The sequence below is a fragment of the Heterodontus francisci genome, unplaced genomic scaffold (genome assembly GCF_036365525.1).
Source record: "Heterodontus francisci isolate sHetFra1 unplaced genomic scaffold, sHetFra1.hap1 HAP1_SCAFFOLD_843, whole genome shotgun sequence".
Classification (NCBI taxonomy): Eukaryota; Metazoa; Chordata; class Chondrichthyes; order Heterodontiformes; family Heterodontidae; genus Heterodontus; species Heterodontus francisci.
Window position 1 is genome coordinate 79,621 of NW_027142341.1, and position 20,561 is coordinate 100,181.

The 20,561-nt window shown below is 48.3% G+C and overlaps 1 protein-coding gene across 1 annotated transcript in view; it reads right to left on the minus strand.

Moving 5' to 3' along the window:
• The window catches only part of LOC137367051 (rho guanine nucleotide exchange factor 1-like), a 167,215-nt gene that overhangs the window by 75,849 nt on the left and 70,805 nt on the right, over positions 1–20,561 (minus strand). Inside the window, exons 4-5 of the mRNA XM_068028536.1 lie at positions 2,460–2,573; positions 369–461 (exon numbers count right to left, since the gene is read on the minus strand). Coding sequence (XP_067884637.1) covers positions 369–461; positions 2,460–2,573 — 207 coding nt within the window. The remainder of the gene's footprint in view (positions 1–368; positions 462–2,459; positions 2,574–20,561) is intronic.

The window sequence follows — 20,561 nt, forward strand, 5'->3', positions numbered from 1 at the left end:
AACCAATTTGGCACAGCAAGCTCCCACAAATAGCAACGAGATAATGACCAGATCATCTGCTTTTAGTGATGTTGGTTGAGGGATAAATACTGGCCCCAGGACAACCCCACCCTACACTTCATCCAATAGTGGTCCTGGGATCTTTTACCTCCCTTTGGAGGGTAGATGGAGCCTTGGTTTAACGTCTCGACTGAAAGGCAGCACCTCCGACAGTGCAGCACTCCTTCAGTACAGGCAGTGGGAGCAAAGGCCTGGGTTATGGAGCTCAAGTGTCTGGAGTGGGGGCTCAAACCCATGAGTTCGGACTCAGAGGCGAGTGCACAGCCCAACGCTCGTGCATGGGCCCGCATGGGCCGCCGGCTACATACCGGATCGATGTCATTCTCAAACTCCTCATCCTCAGCTCCAATGATTAGCATCGCGGGATTGGTGGATCCATGACTCTTTCCGAATGGCAGGCGCTGAAAACAGAGAAGGTCCAGTGTCAGCACGCAAAGCTGGAAAATTTGCTCAGGACAAATGAAGCCAGACTGAACAACAAAGAGCCCAGTGTCTGTCACCCGCGTGGCCTACAGCCCAGCAGACCACAGGCAGTAAGGTAACATCGGAGTTTAACTCACTACATGCTGCACACATAGGGAGAAGGGGAGGGAGGAGGGAGGGGGGAGGAGGGGGCGGGGAAGTAGGGGGAGGAGGGAGGAGAGAGGAGGGGAAGGGGGAGTGGGGAGGGGAAGGGGGAGTGGGGAGGGGAAGGGGGAGTGGGGAGGGGAAGGGGGAGTGGGGAGGGGAAGGGGGAGGGTGGGAGGGGGAGGGGCGGACTCCTCCAATCCTTGGTAATGCCTTTCTGCCCATCACACCTCTGTCAGCTCTCTGAAAGAGCGAAGCCAATCGCGCTCTCACCAGAACTCTCTTGATTTCCGTTTTCCTTCTTCAAAGATTTATCACTTCCCTTTTGAAAGTTATGCTGAATTCAGTTTCAATTGTCTGTTTCAACTCAGGTACTTCGTATCCTAATAACCCTCTGTGTCACAAACATTCCCCTCGTCAGCCCTTCCCTCTCTCGACAATGATCTTAAATGGATACAAAAGCAAAATGCTGCAGACTTTGGAAATCTGAAGTGAGAACAGAAAGTGCTGGAAATACTCAGCAGGTCTGGCAGCATCCATGGAGAGAGAAAGAGTGTTAACATTTCAGGTCAGTGACCTTTCAATCGAGTCACAAGTTCCGATTCTGCTTCTCGCTCCACAGATGCTGCCAGACCCCTGCTGAGGATTTCCAGCATTTTCTGGTTTTCTCTTAAATCGCTGGCTTTTTCGTCACAGACTCACTCACCAGCTAAAATCAGCTTTCCCTCCCTCCGGCCTTCCCTCCAAGTCACACATGATCCTGACTTGGAAATATTTCACCGTTCCTTCATCGTTGCTGGGACAAAATCCTGAACTCTTGACCAAACAGCACTGTGGGAGTGCGTTTCACCACATTTATTACCCATCTATATTGGCCCTGGAGGGGGTTGAAGGCGCCACCTCCTTGAACCGCTGCAGTCCATGTGGTGAAGGGGTGCTCCCGCGGTGCCCTTGCGTCGCTACTTTGGACCCAGCAACAATCAACAGCCAATATCTGTCCAGGTTGGGTCGGTGCGTGACTGGGAGGGGAACTGGCAGTTGGTGGTGCTCCCGTGCGTCTACTGCCCTTTGCCCTTCTAGGTGCGAGAGGTCACGGTCTGGAAGGTGCTGTCGAAGGAGCCTTGGTGAGTTGCTGCAGTGCATCTTGTAGATGGTACACACTGCTGCCACTGTGCGCTGGTTAAGTGAATGTTTAAGAGGGCCAATCTAGCGGGCTGCTTTGTCCTGAATGGTGTCGAGCTTCATGAGCAAGTGGACTGTGTGCAGTTTTGGTCTACTTACCCAAGCAAGGGCATACCTGCCCCAGAGGGAGTGCAATGAAGGTTCATTCGATTGGTTCCTGGGATGAGGGGATTCTCCTATGGGGGACAGATTGAGTCCTATATTCCCTGGGGTTTACAAGAATGAGAGTTGATCTAATTGAAATGTATAAAATTCTTTGAGGGCTTGACAGTTGCTGAGAAAATGTTTCTCCCCCAGGGTGGAGAGTCTAGAAAATGGGGTCACAGTCTCAGGGTAAAGGGCTAGCCGTTTAGGGCTGAGAAGAGGCACAATTTCTTCAGAGGGCAGTGAATCTTCGGAATTCTCTATCCCAAAGAGTTGTGGATGCTCAGTCGTTGAGAATATCCAAGGCAGAGGTTGATAGAGTTTTGGATACTAAAGGAATTAAGGGATATAGGAATGGAAAGTGGAGTTGAGGTTAAAAAATCAGCCGTGCTCTTAATGAATGGCAGAACAAGTTTGAGGGGCCTAGTGGCCTCCTCCAGCTCCTATTTCTTATTTTATGACCCCACTCCTCACCTATATCTTGTAGGCAGTGCCTCTGTACTCACCACATCCTGTGAATCATCCAGGTCCATCACAGCAGAAGTCTGCCGGGCACCCCTGAGCGAGGGGTCTGTGCCGTTCCTCCCACGCTGAACACTCAACTCCTGCTGGTGAGCCTGCTGCAGAGGGAGATGAAGAAAGAGCATGGGTGCACAGACAAGCCACTTCCTGCTCCTGCATTTGAGCTAAGCAGAGCGCTGATGAGTTGAGTCAAAGGAAGTGGCCGGGTCCTTCCTACTTAGACAATCAGAGAGCACAAACGTTACCTGCCCGACACAACGCAGGTCTGATTCAAACATCGAAGTGGCATACGACACTTTCCCCCAGTGTGTTCAACTGAACTGTGAAACTGAGCAGCACAATTTCAGACTCTGTCCTTGTAAATGCGGGGCTGTGTGGAAATTCAGGCAATTACAGGTTCGGCACCATTGCGGGGGGTGGCTCGAGAGGATGAATTAGGAAACGCCTGCCACAACACTGCTCTGCCTTGCAGGCAACCACAAGATCTTGTAATAACAGCATGAAGTCAGTGACAACACTCAGGTTTGCACAAGGCGAACACTGCTCAGACTGAATGGTGCAGAAATATACTTCCGGTACGCAAACACTATCTAACTGGTATGCACATTGGTGACAACGAGCTGGTCCAACCACCCGTACCTCACATATACACTGACCAATATCCACACATACACTGACCGATATCCACACATACCTCACATACACTGACCAATATCCACACGTACCTCACATACACTGACCGATATCCACACGTACCTCACATACACTGACCGATATCCACGCGTACCTCACATACACTGACCGATATCCACACGTACCTCACATACACTGACCGATATCCACACATACCTCACATACACTGACCGATATCCACACATACCTCACATACACTGACCGATATCCACACATACCTCACATATACACTGACCGATATCCACACATAAATCACATACACTGACCGATATCCACACATACCTCACATACACTGACCGATATCCACACATACCTCACATACACTGACCGATATCCACACATACCTCACATACACTGACCGATATCCACACATACCTCACATATACACTGACCGATATCCACACATAACTCACATACACTGACCGATATCCACACATACCTCACATATACACTGACTGATATCCACACATAAATCACATACACTGACCGATATCCACACATACCTCACATACACTGACCGATATCCACACATACCTCACATACACTGACCGATATCCACACATACCTCACATACACTGACCGATATCCACACATACCTCACATATACACTGACCGATATCCACACATAACTCACATACACTGACCGATATCCACACATACCTCACATACACTGACCGATATCCACACATACCTCACATACACTGACCGATATCCACACATACCTCACATACACTGACCGATATCCACACATACCTCACATATACACTGACCGATATCCACACATACCTCACATACACTGACCGATAGCCACGCGTACCTCACATACACTGACCGATATCCACACATAACTCACATACACTGACCGATATCACCCGTACCTCACATACACTGACCGATAGCCATGCGTACCTCACATACACTGACCGATATCCACAAATACCTCACATACACTGACCGATAGCCACACGTACCTCACATACACTGACCGATATCCACACGTACCTCACATACACTGACCGATATCCACACGTACCTCACATACACTGACCGATATCCACACATACCTCACATACACTGACCGATATCCACACATACCTCACATACACTGACCGCTATCCACACATACCTCACATACACTGACCGCTATCCACACATACCTCACATACACTGACCGCTATCCACACATACCTCACATACGCTGACCGATATCACCCGTACCTCACATACACTGACCGATATCACCCGTACCTCACATACACTGACCGATATCACCCGTACCTCACATACACTGACCGATATCACCCGTACCTCACATACACTGACCGATAACACCCGTACCTCACATACACTGACCGATAACACCCGTACCTCACATACACTGTCCGATATCACCCGTACCTCACATACACTGTCCGATATCACCCCTACCTCACATACACTGTCCGATATCACCCATACCTCACATACACTGACCGATAACACCCGTACCTCACATACACTGACCGATAACACCCGTACCTCACATACACTGACCGATATCCACACATAACTCACATACACTGACCGATATCCACACATAACTCACATACACTGTCCGATATTACCCGTACCTCACATACACTGACCGATATCACCCGTACCTCACATACACTGACCGATAACACCCGTATCTCACAGACACTGACCGATATCCACAAATACCTCACATACACTGACCGATAGCCACACATACCTCACATACACTGACCGATATCCACACATACCTCACATACACTGACCGCTATCCACACGTACCTCACATACACTGACCGATATCCACGCGTACCTCACATACACTGACCGATATCCACACATACCTCACATACACTGACCGATATCCACGCATACCTCACATACACTGACCGATATCCACACATACCTCACATACACTGACCGATAGCCACACATACCTCACATACACTGACCGATATCCACACATACCTCACATACACTGACCGCTATCCACACAAACCTCACATACACTGACCGATATCACCCGTACCTCACATACACTGACCGATATCCACGCGTACCTCACATACACTGACCGATATCCACAAATACCTCACATACACTGACCGATATCCACAAATACCTCACATACACTGACCGATAGCCACACATACCTCACATACACTGACTGATATCCACACATACCTCACATACACTGACCGCTATCCACACATACCTCACATACACTGACTGATATCCACACATACCTCACATACACTGACCGCTATCCACACATACCTCACATACACTGACCGATATCCACGCATACCTCACATACACTGACCAATATCCACACATACACTGACCGATATCCACACATACCTCACATACACTGACAGATATCCACGCATAACTCACATACACTGACCGATATCCACGCATACCTCACATACACTGACCGATATCCACACATACCTCACATACACTGACCGATATCCACACATACCTCACATACACTGACCGATATCCACACATACCTCACATACACTGACCGATATCCACACATACCTCACATACACTGACCGATATCCACACATACCTCACATACACTGACCGCTATCCACACATACCTCACATACACTGACCGATAACACCCGTACCTCACATACACTGACCGATATCCACACATAACTCACATACACTGACCGATATCCACACATAACTCACATACACTGTCCGATATTACCCGTACCTCACATACACTGACCGATAACACCCGTATCTCACAGACACTGACCGATATCCACAAATACCTCACATACACTGACCGATAGCCACACATACCTCACATACACTGACCGATATCCACACATACCTCACATACGCTGACCGATATCACCCGTACCTCACATACACTGACCGATATCACCCGTACCTCACATACACTGACCGATATCACCCGTACCTCACATACACTGACCGATATCACCCGTACCTCACATACACTGACCGATAACACCCGTACCTCACATACACTGACCGATAACACCCGTACCTCACATACACTGTCCGATATCACCCGTACCTCACATACACTGTCCGATATCACCCCTACCTCACATACACTGTCCGATATCACCCGTACCTCACATACACTGACCGATATCCACACATAACTCACATACACTGACCGATATCCACACATAACTCACATACACTGTCCGATATTACCCGTACCTCACATACACTGACCGATATCACCCGTACCTCACATACACTGACCGATAACACCCGTACCTCACATACACTGACCGATATCCACACATAACTCACATACACTGACCGATATCCACACATAACTCACATACACTGTCCGATATTACCCGTACCTCACATACACTGACCGATATCACCCGTACCTCACATACACTGACCGATAACACCCGTATCTCACAGACACTGACCGATATCCACAAATACCTCACATACACTGACCGATAGCCACACATACCTCACATACACTGACCGATATCCACACATACCTCACATACACTGACCGCTATCCACACGTACCTCACATACACTGACCGATATCCACGCGTACCTCACATACACTGACCGATATCCACACATACCTCACATACACTGACCGATATCCACGCATACCTCACATACACTGACCGATATCCACACATACCTCACATACACTGACCGATAGCCACACATACCTCACATACACTGACCGATATCCACACATACCTCACATACACTGACCGCTATCCACACAAACCTCACATACACTGACCGATATCACCCGTACCTCACATACACTGACTGATAACACCCGTATCTCACATACACTGACCGATATCCACAAATACCTCACATACACTGACCGATAGCCACACATACCTCACATACACTGACCGATATCCACACATACCTCACATACACTGACCGCTATCCACACGTACCTCACATACACTGACCGATATCCACGCGTACCTCACATACACTGACCGATATCCACACATACCTCACATACACTGACCGCTATCCACACGTACCTCACATACACTGACCGATATCCACACATACCTCACATACACTGACCGCTATCCACACGTACCTCACATACACTGACCGATAGCCACACATACCTCACATACACTGACCGATATCCACACATACCTCACATACACTGACTGATATCCACACATACCTCACATACACTGACCGCTATCCACACATACCTCACATACACTGACTGATATTCACACATACCTCACATACACTGACCGATATCCACACGTACCTCACATACACTGACCGATATCCACGCGTACCTCACATACACTGACCGATATCCACAAATACCTCACATACACTGACCGATAGCCACACATACCTCACATACACTGACTGATATCCACACATACCTCACATACACTGACCGCTATCCACACATACCTCACATACACTGACTGATATCCACACATACCTCACATACACTGACCGCTATCCACACATACCTCACATACACTGACCGATATCCACGCATACCTCACATACACTGACCAATATCCACACATACACTGACCGATATCCACACATACCTCACATACACTGACAGATATCCACGCATAACTCACATACACTGACCGATATCCACGCATACCTCACATACACTGACCGATATCCACACATACCTCACATACACTGACCGATATCCACACATACCTCACATACACTGACCGATATCCACACATACCTCATATACACTGACCGCTATCCACACATACCTCACATACACTGACCGATAACACCCGTACCTCACATACACTGACCGATATCCACACATAACTCACATACACTGACCGATATCCACACATAACTCACATACACTGTCCGATATTACCCGTACCTCACATACACTGACCGATATCACCCGTACCTCACATACACTGACCGATAACACCCGTATCTCACAGACACTGACCGATATCCACAAATACCTCACATACACTGACCGATAGCCACACATACCTCACATACACTGACCGATATCCACACATACCTCACATACACTGACCGCTATCCACACGTACCTCACATACACTGACCGATATCCACGCGTACCTCACATACACTGACCGATATCCACACATACCTCACATACACTGACCGATATCCACGCATACCTCACATACACTGACCGATATCCACACATACCTCACATACACTGACCGATAGCCACACATACCTCACATACACTGACCGATATCCACACATACCTCACATACACTGACCGCTATCCACACAAACCTCACATACACTGACCGATATCACCCGTACCTCACATACACTGACTGATAACACCCGTATCTCACATACACTGACCGATATCCACAAATACCTCACATACACTGACCGATAGCCACACATACCTCACATACACTGACCGATATCCACACATACCTCACATACACTGACCGCTATCCACACGTACCTCACATACACTGACCGATATCCACGCGTACCTCACATACACTGACCGATATCCACACATACCTCACATACACTGACCGCTATCCACACGTACCTCACATACACTGACCGATATCCACACATACCTCACATACACTGACCGCTATCCACACGTACCTCACATACACTGACCGATAGCCACACATACCTCACATACACTGACCGATATCCACACATACCTCACATACACTGACTGATATCCACACATACCTCACATACACTGACCGCTATCCACACATACCTCACATACACTGACTGATATTCACACATACCTCACATACACTGACCGATATCCACACGTACCTCACATACACTGACCGATATCCACGCGTACCTCACATACACTGACCGATATCCACAAATACCTCACATACACTGACCGATAGCCACACATACCTCACATACACTGACTGATATCCACACATACCTCACATACACTGACCGCTATCCACACATACCTCACATACACTGACTGATATCCACACATACCTCACATACACTGACCGCTATCCACACATACCTCACATACACTGACCGATATCCACGCATACCTCACATACACTGACCAATATCCACACATACACTGACCGATATCCACACATACCTCACATACACTGACAGATATCCACGCATAACTCACATACACTGACCGATATCCACGCATACCTCACATACACTGACCGATATCCACACATACCTCACATACACTGACCGATATCCACACATACCTCACATACACTGACCGCTATCCACACATACCTCACATACACTGACCGATATCCACACATACCTCACATACACTGACCGATATCCACACATACCTCACATACACTGACCGCTATCCACACATACCTCACATACACTGACCGATAGCCACACATACCTCACATACACTGACTGATATCCACACATACCTCACATACACTGACCGCTATCCACACATACCTCACATACACTGACCGATATCCACACGTACCTCACATACACTGACCGCTAGCCACGCGTACCTCACATACACTGACCGCTAGCCACGCGTACCTCACATACACTGACCGATATCACCCGTACCTCACATACACTGACCGATAGCCACGCGTACCTCACATAAACTGAACAACATCCACACGTACCTCACATACACTGACCGATAGCCACCCGTACCTCACATAAACTGACCAATATCCACACATACCTCACATAAACTGACCAATATCCACACATACCTCACATACACTGACCGATATCACCCGTACCTCACATACACTGACCGATAGCCACACATACCTCACGTACACTGACCGATATCACCCGTACCTCATATACACTGACCGACATCCAAATGTACCTCACATACACTGACCGACATCCAAATGTACCTCACATACACTGACTGCGATCACCCGTACCTCACATACACTGACCGACATCCAAATGTACCTCACATACACTGACCGACATCCAAATGTACCTCACATACACTGACTGCGATCACCCGTACCTCACATACACTGACCGACATCCAAATGTACCTCACATACACTGACCGATATCACCCGTACCTCACATACACTGACCGACATCCAAATGTACCTCACATACACTGACCGATCTCACCCATACCTCACATACACTGTCCGATATCACCCGTACCTCACATACACTGACCGATATCACCCGTACCTCACATACACTGACCGATATCACCCGTACCTCACATACACTGACCGATAACACCCGTACCTCACATACACTGACCGATATCACCCGTACCTCACATACACTGACCGATATCACCCGTACCTCACATACACTGACCGATAACACCCGTACCTCACATACACTGACCGCTATCCACACATACCTCACATACACTGACCGATAACACCCGTTCCTCACATACACTGACCGATAACACCCATACCTCACATACACTGACCGATAACACCCGTACCTCACATACACTGTCCGATAACACCCGTACCTCACATACACTGACCGATATCACCCGTACCTCACATACACTGTCCGATAACACCCGTACCTCACATACACTGTCCGATATCACCCATCCCTCACATACACTGTCCGATATCACCCGTACCTCACATACACTGACCGATAACACCCGTACCTCACATACACTGACCGATATCACCCGTACCTCACATACACTGACCGATATCACCCGTACCTCACATACACTGACAAATACCCACATGTATCTCATACACGCTGACCGATATCCACACGTATCTCCCACAAGCTGACCGATATCCACCTGTACCTCACACACATATCATTGGGTTCCTGTGTATTCAGGGTACGGTTTACAATGCAGAATCCCTAATGACTCAGGGTAATGGTCACTCGACAGGGTCCCTGTCTGTTCAGGGTAAGGGTTACTGTACAGGGTCTCTGTGTATTCAAGGTAAGGGTTACCGTACAGACTCTGTGTATTCAGGGTAAGGGTTACTGTACAGGGTCCCTGTGTATTCAGGGTAAGGGTTACTGTACAGGGTCTCTGTGTATTCAGGGTAAGGGTTACTGTACAGAGTCTCTGCATATTCAGGGTAAGGGTTACTGTACAGAGTCTCTGTGTATTCAGGGTAAGGGTTACTGTACAGGGTCTCTGTGTATTCAGGGTAAGGGTTACTGTACAGGGTCTCTGTGTATTCAGGGTAAGGGTTACTGCACAGGGTCTCTGTGTATTCAGGGTAAGGGTTACCGCACAGGGTCTCTGTATTCAGGGTAAGGGTTACTGTACAGGGTCTCTGTGTATTCAAGGTAAGGGTTACCGTACAGACTCTCTGTATTCAGGGTAAGGGTTACTGTACAGGGTCTCTGTGTATTCAGGGTAACGGTTACTGTACAGGGTCTCTGTGTATTCAGGGTAACGGTTACTGTACAGGGTCTCTGTGTATTCAGGGTAAGGGTTACTGTAGAGTCTCTGCATATTCAGGGTAAGGGTTACTGTACAGAGTCTCTGTGTATTCAGGGTGAGAGTTACTGTACAGAGTCTCTGCATATTCAGGGTAAGTGTTACTGTACAGAGTCTCTGTGTATTCAGGGTAAGGGTTACTGTACAGGGTCTCTGTGTATTCAGGGTAAGGGTTACTGTACAGGATCTCTGCGTATTCAGGGTAAGGGTTACTGTACAGGGTCTCTGTGTATTCAGGGTAAGGGTTACTGTACAGGGTCTCTGTGTATTCAGGGTAAGGGTTACCGTACAGACTCTGTGCATTCAGGGTAAGGGTTACTGTACAGGGTCTCTGTGTATTCAGGGTAAGGGTTACCGTACAGGGTCAGTGTATTCAGGGTAAGGGTTACTGTACAGGGTCTCTGTGTATTCAGGGTAAGGGTTACTGTACAGGGTCTCTGTGTATTCAGGGTAAGGGTTACTGTACAGGGTCTCTGTGTATTCAGGGTAACGGTTACTGTACAGGGTCTCTGTGTATTCAGGGTAAGGGTTACTTTACAGAGTCCCTGTGTATTCAGGGTAAGTGTTACTGTACAGGGTCTCTGTGTATTCAGGGTAAGGGTTACTGTACAGGGTCTCTGTGTATTCAGGGTAACGGTTACTGTACAGGGTCTCTGTGTATTCAGTGTAAGGGTTACTGTACAGAGTCTCTGTGTATTCAGGGTAAGGGTTACTGTACAGGGTCTCTGTGTATTCAGGGTAAGGGTTACTGTACAGGGTCTCTGTGTATTCAGGGTAAGGGTTACTGTACAGGGTCTCTGTGTATTCAGGGTAAGGGTTACTGTAAAGAGTCTCTGTGTATTCAGTGTAAGGGTTACTGTACAGGGTCTCTGTGTATTCAGGGTAAGGGTTACTGTACAGGGTCTCTGTGTATTCAGTGTAAGGGTTACTGTACAGAGTGTGTATTCAGGGTAAGGGTTACTGTACAGGGTCTCTGTGTATTCAGGGTAAGGGTTACTGCACAGAGTCTCTGTGTATTCAGGGTAAGGGTTACTGTACAGGGTCTCTGTGTATTCAGGGTAAGGGTTACTGTACAGGGTCTCTGTGTATTCAGGGTGAGAGTTACTGTACAGAGTCTCTGTGTATTCAGGGTAAGAGTTACTGTACAGGGTCTCTGTGTATTCAGGGTAAGGGTTACTGTACAGGGTCGGTGTATTCAGGGTAAGGGTTACTGTACAGAGTCTCTGTGTATTCAGGGTAAGGGTTACTGTACAGGGTCTCTGTGTATTCAGGGTAAGGGTTACTGTACAGAGTCTCTGTATATTCAGTGTAAGGGTTACTGTACAGGGTCTCTGTGTATTCAGTGTAAGGGTTACTGTACAGGGTCTCTGTGTATTCAGTGTAAGGGTTACTGTACAGGGTCTCTGTGTATTCAGGGTAAGGGTTACCGTACAGAGTCTCTGTGTCTTCAGGGTAAGGGTTACTGTACAGGGTCTCTGTGTCTTCAGGGTAAGGGTTACTGTACAGGGTCGCTGTGTATTCAGGGTAAGGGTTACTGTACAGAGTCTCTGTGTATTCAGTGTAAGGGTTACTGTGCAGAGTCTCTGTGTATTCAGGGTAACGGTTACTGTACAGGGTCTCTGTGTATTCAGGGTAAGGGTTACCGTACAGAGTCTCTGTGTCTTCAGGGTAAGGGTTACTGTACAGGGTCTCTGTCTTCAGGGTAAGGGTTACTGTACAGGGTCGCTGTGTATTCAGGGTAAGGGTTACTGTACAGAGTCTCTGTCTTCAGGGTAAGGGTTACTGTACAGGGTCGCTGTGTATTCAGTGTAAGGGTTACTGTACAGAGTCTCTGTGTATTCAGGGTAAGGGTTACTGTACAGGGTCTCTGTATATTCAGGGTAATGGTTACTGTACAGGGTCTCTGTGTATTCAGGGTAAGGGTTACTGTACAGGGTCTCTGTATTCAGGGTGAGAGTTACTGTACAGAGTCTCTGTGTATTCAGGGTAAGAGTTACTGTACAGGGTCTCTGTGTATTCAGGGTAAGGGTTACTGTACAGGGTCGGTGTATTCAGGGTAAGGGTTACTGTACAGAGTCTCTGTGTATTCAGGGTAAGGGTTACTGTAGAGGGTCTCTGTGTATTCAGGGTAAGGGTTACTGTACAGAGTCTCTGTATATTCAGTGTAAGGGTTACTGTACAGGTTCTCTGTGTATTCAGTGTAAGGGTTACTGTACAGGGTCTCTGTGTATTCAGTGTAAGGGTTACTGTACAGGGTCTCTGTGTATTCAGGGTAAGGGTTACCGTACAGAGTCTCTGTGTCTTCAGGGTAAGGGTTACTGTACAGGGTCTCTGTGTCTTCAGGGTAAGGGTTACTGTACAGGGTCGCTGTATATTCAGTGTAAGGGTTACTGTACAGGGTCTCTGTGTATTCAGTGTAAGGGTTACTGTGCAGAGTCTCTGTGTATTCAGGGTAACGGTTACTGTACAGGGTCTCTGTGTATTCAGGGTAAGGGTTACCGTACAGAGTCTCTGTGTCTTCAGGGTAAGGGTTACTGTACAGGGTCTCTGTCTTCAGGGTAAGGGTTACTGTACAGGGTCGCTGTGTATTCAGGGTAAGGGTTACTGTACAGAGTCTCTGTGTCTTCAGGGTAAGGGTTACTGTACAGGGTCGCTGTGTATTCAGTGTAAGGGTTACTGTACAGAGTCTCTGTGTATTCAGGGTAAGGGTTACTGTACAGGGTCTCTGTATATTCAGGGTAATGGTTACTGTACAGGGTCTCTGTGTATTCAGGCTAAGGGTTACTGTACCGAATCTGTGTCCACTTTAGGGTAAGGGTTAATACATTCCAGCCCCTTCCATAGATAATGGAACTGTGTGGCTCTGTAAACAGTTCCACCGTTAAACAACACAGCTCTGAACCTGACACTGAAACACATTCCCTACATGAAGTGAACACACTCGGCCACTGCTGGCTGTCTGGGTCACAGGGTTATCTCAAACAGGTAGATAAAGTACCAGCCTGTACTCAGCCTGTCTTGGCTCTGTGCCTTGGTATGCCCAGTCATAGTGATGAGCCGTGGGACAAATCTCAGTTCCCAAACCCCTACAAAGCTCCTGAACCACATGTAGAACACTCGGCCGAGGGTTGCCAACCCTCCAGGATTATCCTGGAGCCTTCATGAATTGAAGCTTAATCTCCAGCACACTACTGCATGCAACATCCAGCAAATATCATTCAAGGGTCTTCATAAATTGATCTTTTCCTTCATTTTTTTTCCAGAATATTTCCAGGGTTCCAAGTGCTAGTTTACGAGGAGAGATTGCATTAACTCGGTTTGTATTCCCTGAAACTTAACAACCTGCATTTATATAGCACCTTCTACTGGACCGTACATCGGACCAAGGTAACACATGCCACATAAGGAGATATTAGGGCAGAGGGTCAAGAGCTTGGTCAAAGACTTAAGTTATAGGGAACGTCTTAAAGGAGCCGAGGGGCGGCGGAAGGCGAGAGGCTGAGGGGGAGGGAGGGGCGAGGCGAGAGGCGGAGGGAGGTGGGGAGGCGAGAGGCGGAGGGAGGTGGGGAGGCGAGAGGCGGAGGGAGGTGGGGAGGCGAGAGGCGGAGGGAGGGGGGGAGGCGAGGGGGGGGAGGCGGAGGGAGGGGGGGAGGCGAGGGGGGGGAGGCGAAGGGGGGGAGGCGAGAGGCGGAGGGAGGGGGGGAGGCGAGAGGCGGAGGGAGGGGGGGAGGCGAGAGGCGGAGGGAGGGGGGAGGCGAGAGGCGGAGGGAGGGGGGGAGGCGAGAGGCGGAGGGAGGTGGGGAGGCGAGAGGCGGAGGGAGGGGGGGAGGCGAGAGGCGGAGGGAGGGGGGGAGGCGAGAGGCGGAGGGAGGGGGGGAGGCGAGAGGCGGAGGGAGGGGGGAGGCGAGAGGCGGAGGGAGGGGGGGAGGCGAGAGGCGGAGGGAGGGGGGGAGGCGAGAGGCGGAGGGGGTGGAAGGTGAGAGGGGAAGGCAGGGGGCAGCGAGAGGAGGATTGAGAGGAGGTGTGAGGGGGAGAAAGGGAGGGAGGAGAGCGGGAACAGAGGGAAAGGGAAAAACAGAGAGGGAGAAAGAGATAGGGGCAAGATTAAGAGGAGAGACAGAGAGGATAAAGAGATCAAGGGAGACAAACAAGAGGAGGAGAGACATGGCGCACACACATATATCCCAACAGAGGAAGAGAAAGACAGTAACACACACACACACAGATATAAAAAGACAACCAGACAGAGAGGGAGACACAAACAAGCTCTCAGACTTGGCTGATATTTCGAGCACAGAATCCATTTCTGCAGAAAGCCGCCCATTTCCTGCCCAGCTGCAACTTCCTCTCTGTGCTGCTGGCAGAGGGGCTGGCATGCTGCCCACAGACTGAGCCCGCAGGCAGCGACGGGGCACAATTCCCAGGACAGCCGGCGGGCACAGGTGAAGCAACAGGCAAACACGGCTGCTGCTGAGTGCGTACGAGGGACGGGTGCCCCGGCCACGACAGCTGCTGGCATGTGGGGAGGTCTAGAATGACCAGAGTGGTGGGGGAGGAGGTAGAAAGACAGTGAGATACTGTGCAAGGCAAACTGCGAGCCCTGAAGACCCTGCACCTACCAATAAAGCAATACTTAGATTTATATACCCCCTCTCACCAACTCAGGATTTTCCAAAGTACACGTAATATCCAGATAATACAGACATTTATACCAAACCCTCGTGCCGACACGATCCCCAATGGTCCCCAGACAAGAGACCCATGCTCCATTAACATCAGCTCCTGCAGAATCTTTTTTAATTCTTTCATGGGTTGTGAGGGTCACTGGCTCGGCCTGCATTTATCGCCCATCCCTAACTGCCCTTTAAGGGAGTGGTTTGCAAGGCCGTTTCAGAGAATAGTTACGAGCCAGCCAGAATACTGAGTGTCTGGAGACACATGCAGGCAAGACCAGGTAAGAGTCACAGAATTATTACAGCACAGGAGGCCATTCGGCCCATCGTGTCTGCACCAGCTCTCCAAGTGAGCAACTCACCTCGTGCCATTCCCCCGTCTTCGCCCCGTAACCCTGCACATTCTTCCTTTTCAGCGAACTAATACCCTTTTGAATGCCTCGACTGAACCTGCCTCCACCACGTTCTCGGGCAGTGCATTCCGGATCCTAACCACTCGCTGCGTGAAAAAGCTTTTCCTCATGTCTCTTTTGCTAACCGTTTTAAATCTGCGCCCTCCATTCTTGAGCCTTTCACGAGTGGGAACAGTTTCTCCCCATCCACTCTGTCCAGACCCCTCATGATTTTGAATATCTCTATCAAATCTCCTCTCAGCCTTCTCTTCGCCAAATAAAACAGTCCTAACTTCTCCAATCTATCTTCATAACTGAAATTCCTCATCCCTGGAACCATTCTTCTGAATCTTTTCTGCACTCTCTCCAATTCCCTTACGTCTTTCCTAAAGTGCAGCACCCAGAACTGGACACAATACTCCAGCTGAGGCTGAACTTGTGTCTTATACAAGTTCAGCATAACTTCCTTGCTCTTGTACTCAATGCCCCTATTAATAAAGCCCAGGATACTGTATGCTTTATTAACTGCTCTCTCAGCCTGTCCTGCCACCTTCAATGACTTATGCACATATACACCCAGGCCCTGGTGCTCCTGCTCCGCCTTTAGAATCATAACCTTTATTTTAAATTGTCTCTCCATTTTCTTCCTACCAAAATGAATCACTTCACATTTCTCTGCATTGAACTTCATCTGCCACCTGTCTGCCCAGTCCACCAACTCGTCTATGTCCTTTTGAAGTTCTACACCATCCTCCTCACAGGTCACAATGCTTTCAAGTTTCGTATCATCTGCAAATTTTGAAATTGTGCCCTGTACAGCAAGAACAAAGAACAATACAGCACAGGAACAGGCCATTCGGCCCTCCAAGCCTGCGCTGATCTTGATGCCTGTCTAAACTAAAACCTTCTGCATTTCCAGGGCCCATATCCCTCTATTCCCATCCTATTCATGTATTTGTCAAGATGCCTCTTAAACGTCGCTATCGTACCTGCTTCCACCACCTCCCCCGGCAGCAAGTTCCAGGCACTCACCACCCTCTGTGTAAAAAATGTGCTTTTGCACATCCCCTCTAAACTTTGCCCCTCTCACCTTAAACCTATGTCCCCTAGTAACTGACTCTTCCACCCTGGGAAAAAGCTTCTGACTATCCACTCTGTCCATGCCGCTCATAACTTTGTAAACCTCTATCATGTCGCCCCTCCACCTCCGTCGTTCCAGTGAAAACAATCCGAGTTTATCCAACCTCTCCTCATAGCTAATACCCTCCAGACCAGGCAACATCCTGGTAAACCTCTTCTGTACCCTCTCCAAAGCCTCCACATCCTTCCGGTAGTGAGACGACCAGAATTGCACGCAATATTCTAAGTGTAGTCTAACTAAGGTTCTGTACAGCTGCAGCATGACTTGCCAATTTTTATACTCGATGCCCCGACCGATGAAGGCAAGCATGCCGTATGCCTTCTTGACTACCTTATCCACCTGCGTTGCCACTTTCAGTGATCTGTGGACCTGTACGCCCAGATCTCTCTGCCTGTCAATACTCCTAAGGGTTCTGCCATTTACTGTATACTTCCCACCTGTATTAGACCTTCCAAAATGCATTACCTCACATTTGTCCAAGTCTCCAACCGATCTATATCCTGCTGTATCCTCTGACAATCCTCATCACTATCCGCAACTCCACCAACCTTTGTGTCGTCCGCAAACTTACTAATCAAACCAGCTACATTTTCCTCCAAATCATTTACATATACTACAAAGAGCAAAGGTCCCAGCACTGATCCCTGTGGAACACCACTAGTCACAGCCCTCCATTCAGAAAAGCACCCTTCCACTGCTACCCTCTGTCTTCTGTGACCGAGCCAGTTCTGTATCCATCTTGCGAGTTCACCTCTGATCCCGTGTGACTTCACCTTTTGTACCAGTCTGCCATGAGGGACCTTGTCAAAGGCAAGGTTTAAGTCATTAAAAAAAACAGGAAGAACAAGGGTCCCAACGCTGATCCCTGGGGAACTCCACTACAAACCTTCCTCCAGCCTGAAAAACATCCATTAACAACTACTCTGTGTTTCCTGTCACTCAGCCAAATACGTATCCATTTTGCTACTGTCCCTTTTTTTTCCCCATAAGCTATAACTTTGTTCACAAGTCTGTTGTGTGGCACTGTATCAAATGTCTTTTGAAAGTCCCTGTACACCACATCAACTGCATTGACCTGATCAACCCTCTGTTACTTCTTCAGAAAAACTCCTGCAAGTTAGTCAAACAATATTTTCTTTGAACAAATCCATGCTGGCTTTCCTTAATTATCCTGCATTTGTCCACGTAACTATTAATTGAGTCCCAAATTATTGTTTCTATAAGTTTATATCACTGAAGTTAAACTGACTGGCCTGTAGTTGCTGGGCTTATCTTTACATCCTTTTTTGAACAAGGGTGTAACATTTGCAATTCTCCAAGTCCTCTGGCACCACCCGAGTGGGAGGAGGGTTGGAAAATTATGGCCAGTGCCTCTGCAATTTCCACTTTCACTTTCCTCAGTATCCTTGGATGCATCTCATTCGGTCCTGGTGCCTTATCAACTTTAAGTCGAGCCAACTTATCTAATACCACCTCATCAATTCTAAATCCTTCTAGTGTAATAATTACCTCTTCTTTCACCGTGGCCTGGGTAACATCTTCCTCCTTGATACAGGCAGATGCAAAGTATTCATTTAATACCTCAGCTATTCCCCCACCTCTATCTGTAAATCCCATTTTTGGTCCCTAATTGGCCCTACACCACCCTTTTACTATTTATATGCCTGCAGAATACTTTGGGATTCCCTTTTATGTTAGCTGCCAGTCTCTTCTCACATTCTCTCTTTGCTTCTCTTCTTTGCTTTTTCACTTCCCCTCTGAACCTTCTACATTCAGCAAGCACACTTTTTCTTCAAGAATTTCCTGCCCTAAATGACATTAGTGAACCAAGCTGGTTTTTACAACCATTGATAATAGTTTCAAGGCAGTATTACTGAGACTAGCTTTCAATTCCAGTTTTTTAAAAATGAATGAACTGAATTTAAATTCCACCAGCTGCCGTGGTGAGATCTGAACTCATGCTCCAGGGCATTATTCTGGGCCTCTGGATTACTAGTTCAGTGACATTACCACAACGCCACCATCTCCTCCTCGCTGGCCTACACTCGCGCCCAGTCCCCCAAAAACTCCAATTTAACATTCTCATCCTTGTGTTTAAAAGACAGAAACTTGCATTTACTTAGCACCTCTCACAATCTCAGGACGTCCCCAAGCGCCTTGCAGCAAATGAAGTGTTTTTGGACTGTGGTCACTGTTGTAGGAAACTGGACAGTTGATTTGAACACAGCAAGCTCCCTCCGACAGCAATGAGCTAATGACCAGATCATCTGTTTTTATGATGTCGGGAGTGGGAAAAATGTTGGACAGGAGACCGGACAGAACTCCCCTTCTCTTCTTCAAATAGCCAAGGATCCAACAACTTGAGAGGACAGACGGGGCCTCGGCCGAATGTCACACTCAAAAGACAGCACCTCAGACAGTGTAACTCTCCCTCAGTACTGGCACTGGGAGAGTCGGTCTCGGTTATAGGCTCAAGACTGTGACGTGAATCCACAACCTTCTGACTCAGAGGCGAGAGTGCTACAGCTAACGCTGTGGCCGCCCCTCTCCCCAGCTTATTTTTTTATTCGTTTCATTGGACGTGGGCGGCACTGGCTAGGCCGGCATTTACTACCCATCCCTAATTGCCCTTCAGAAGGTGGTGGTGAGCTGCCTTCTTGAACCGCTGCAGTCCATGCGGTGTAGGTACATCCACAGTGCTGTTAGGAAGG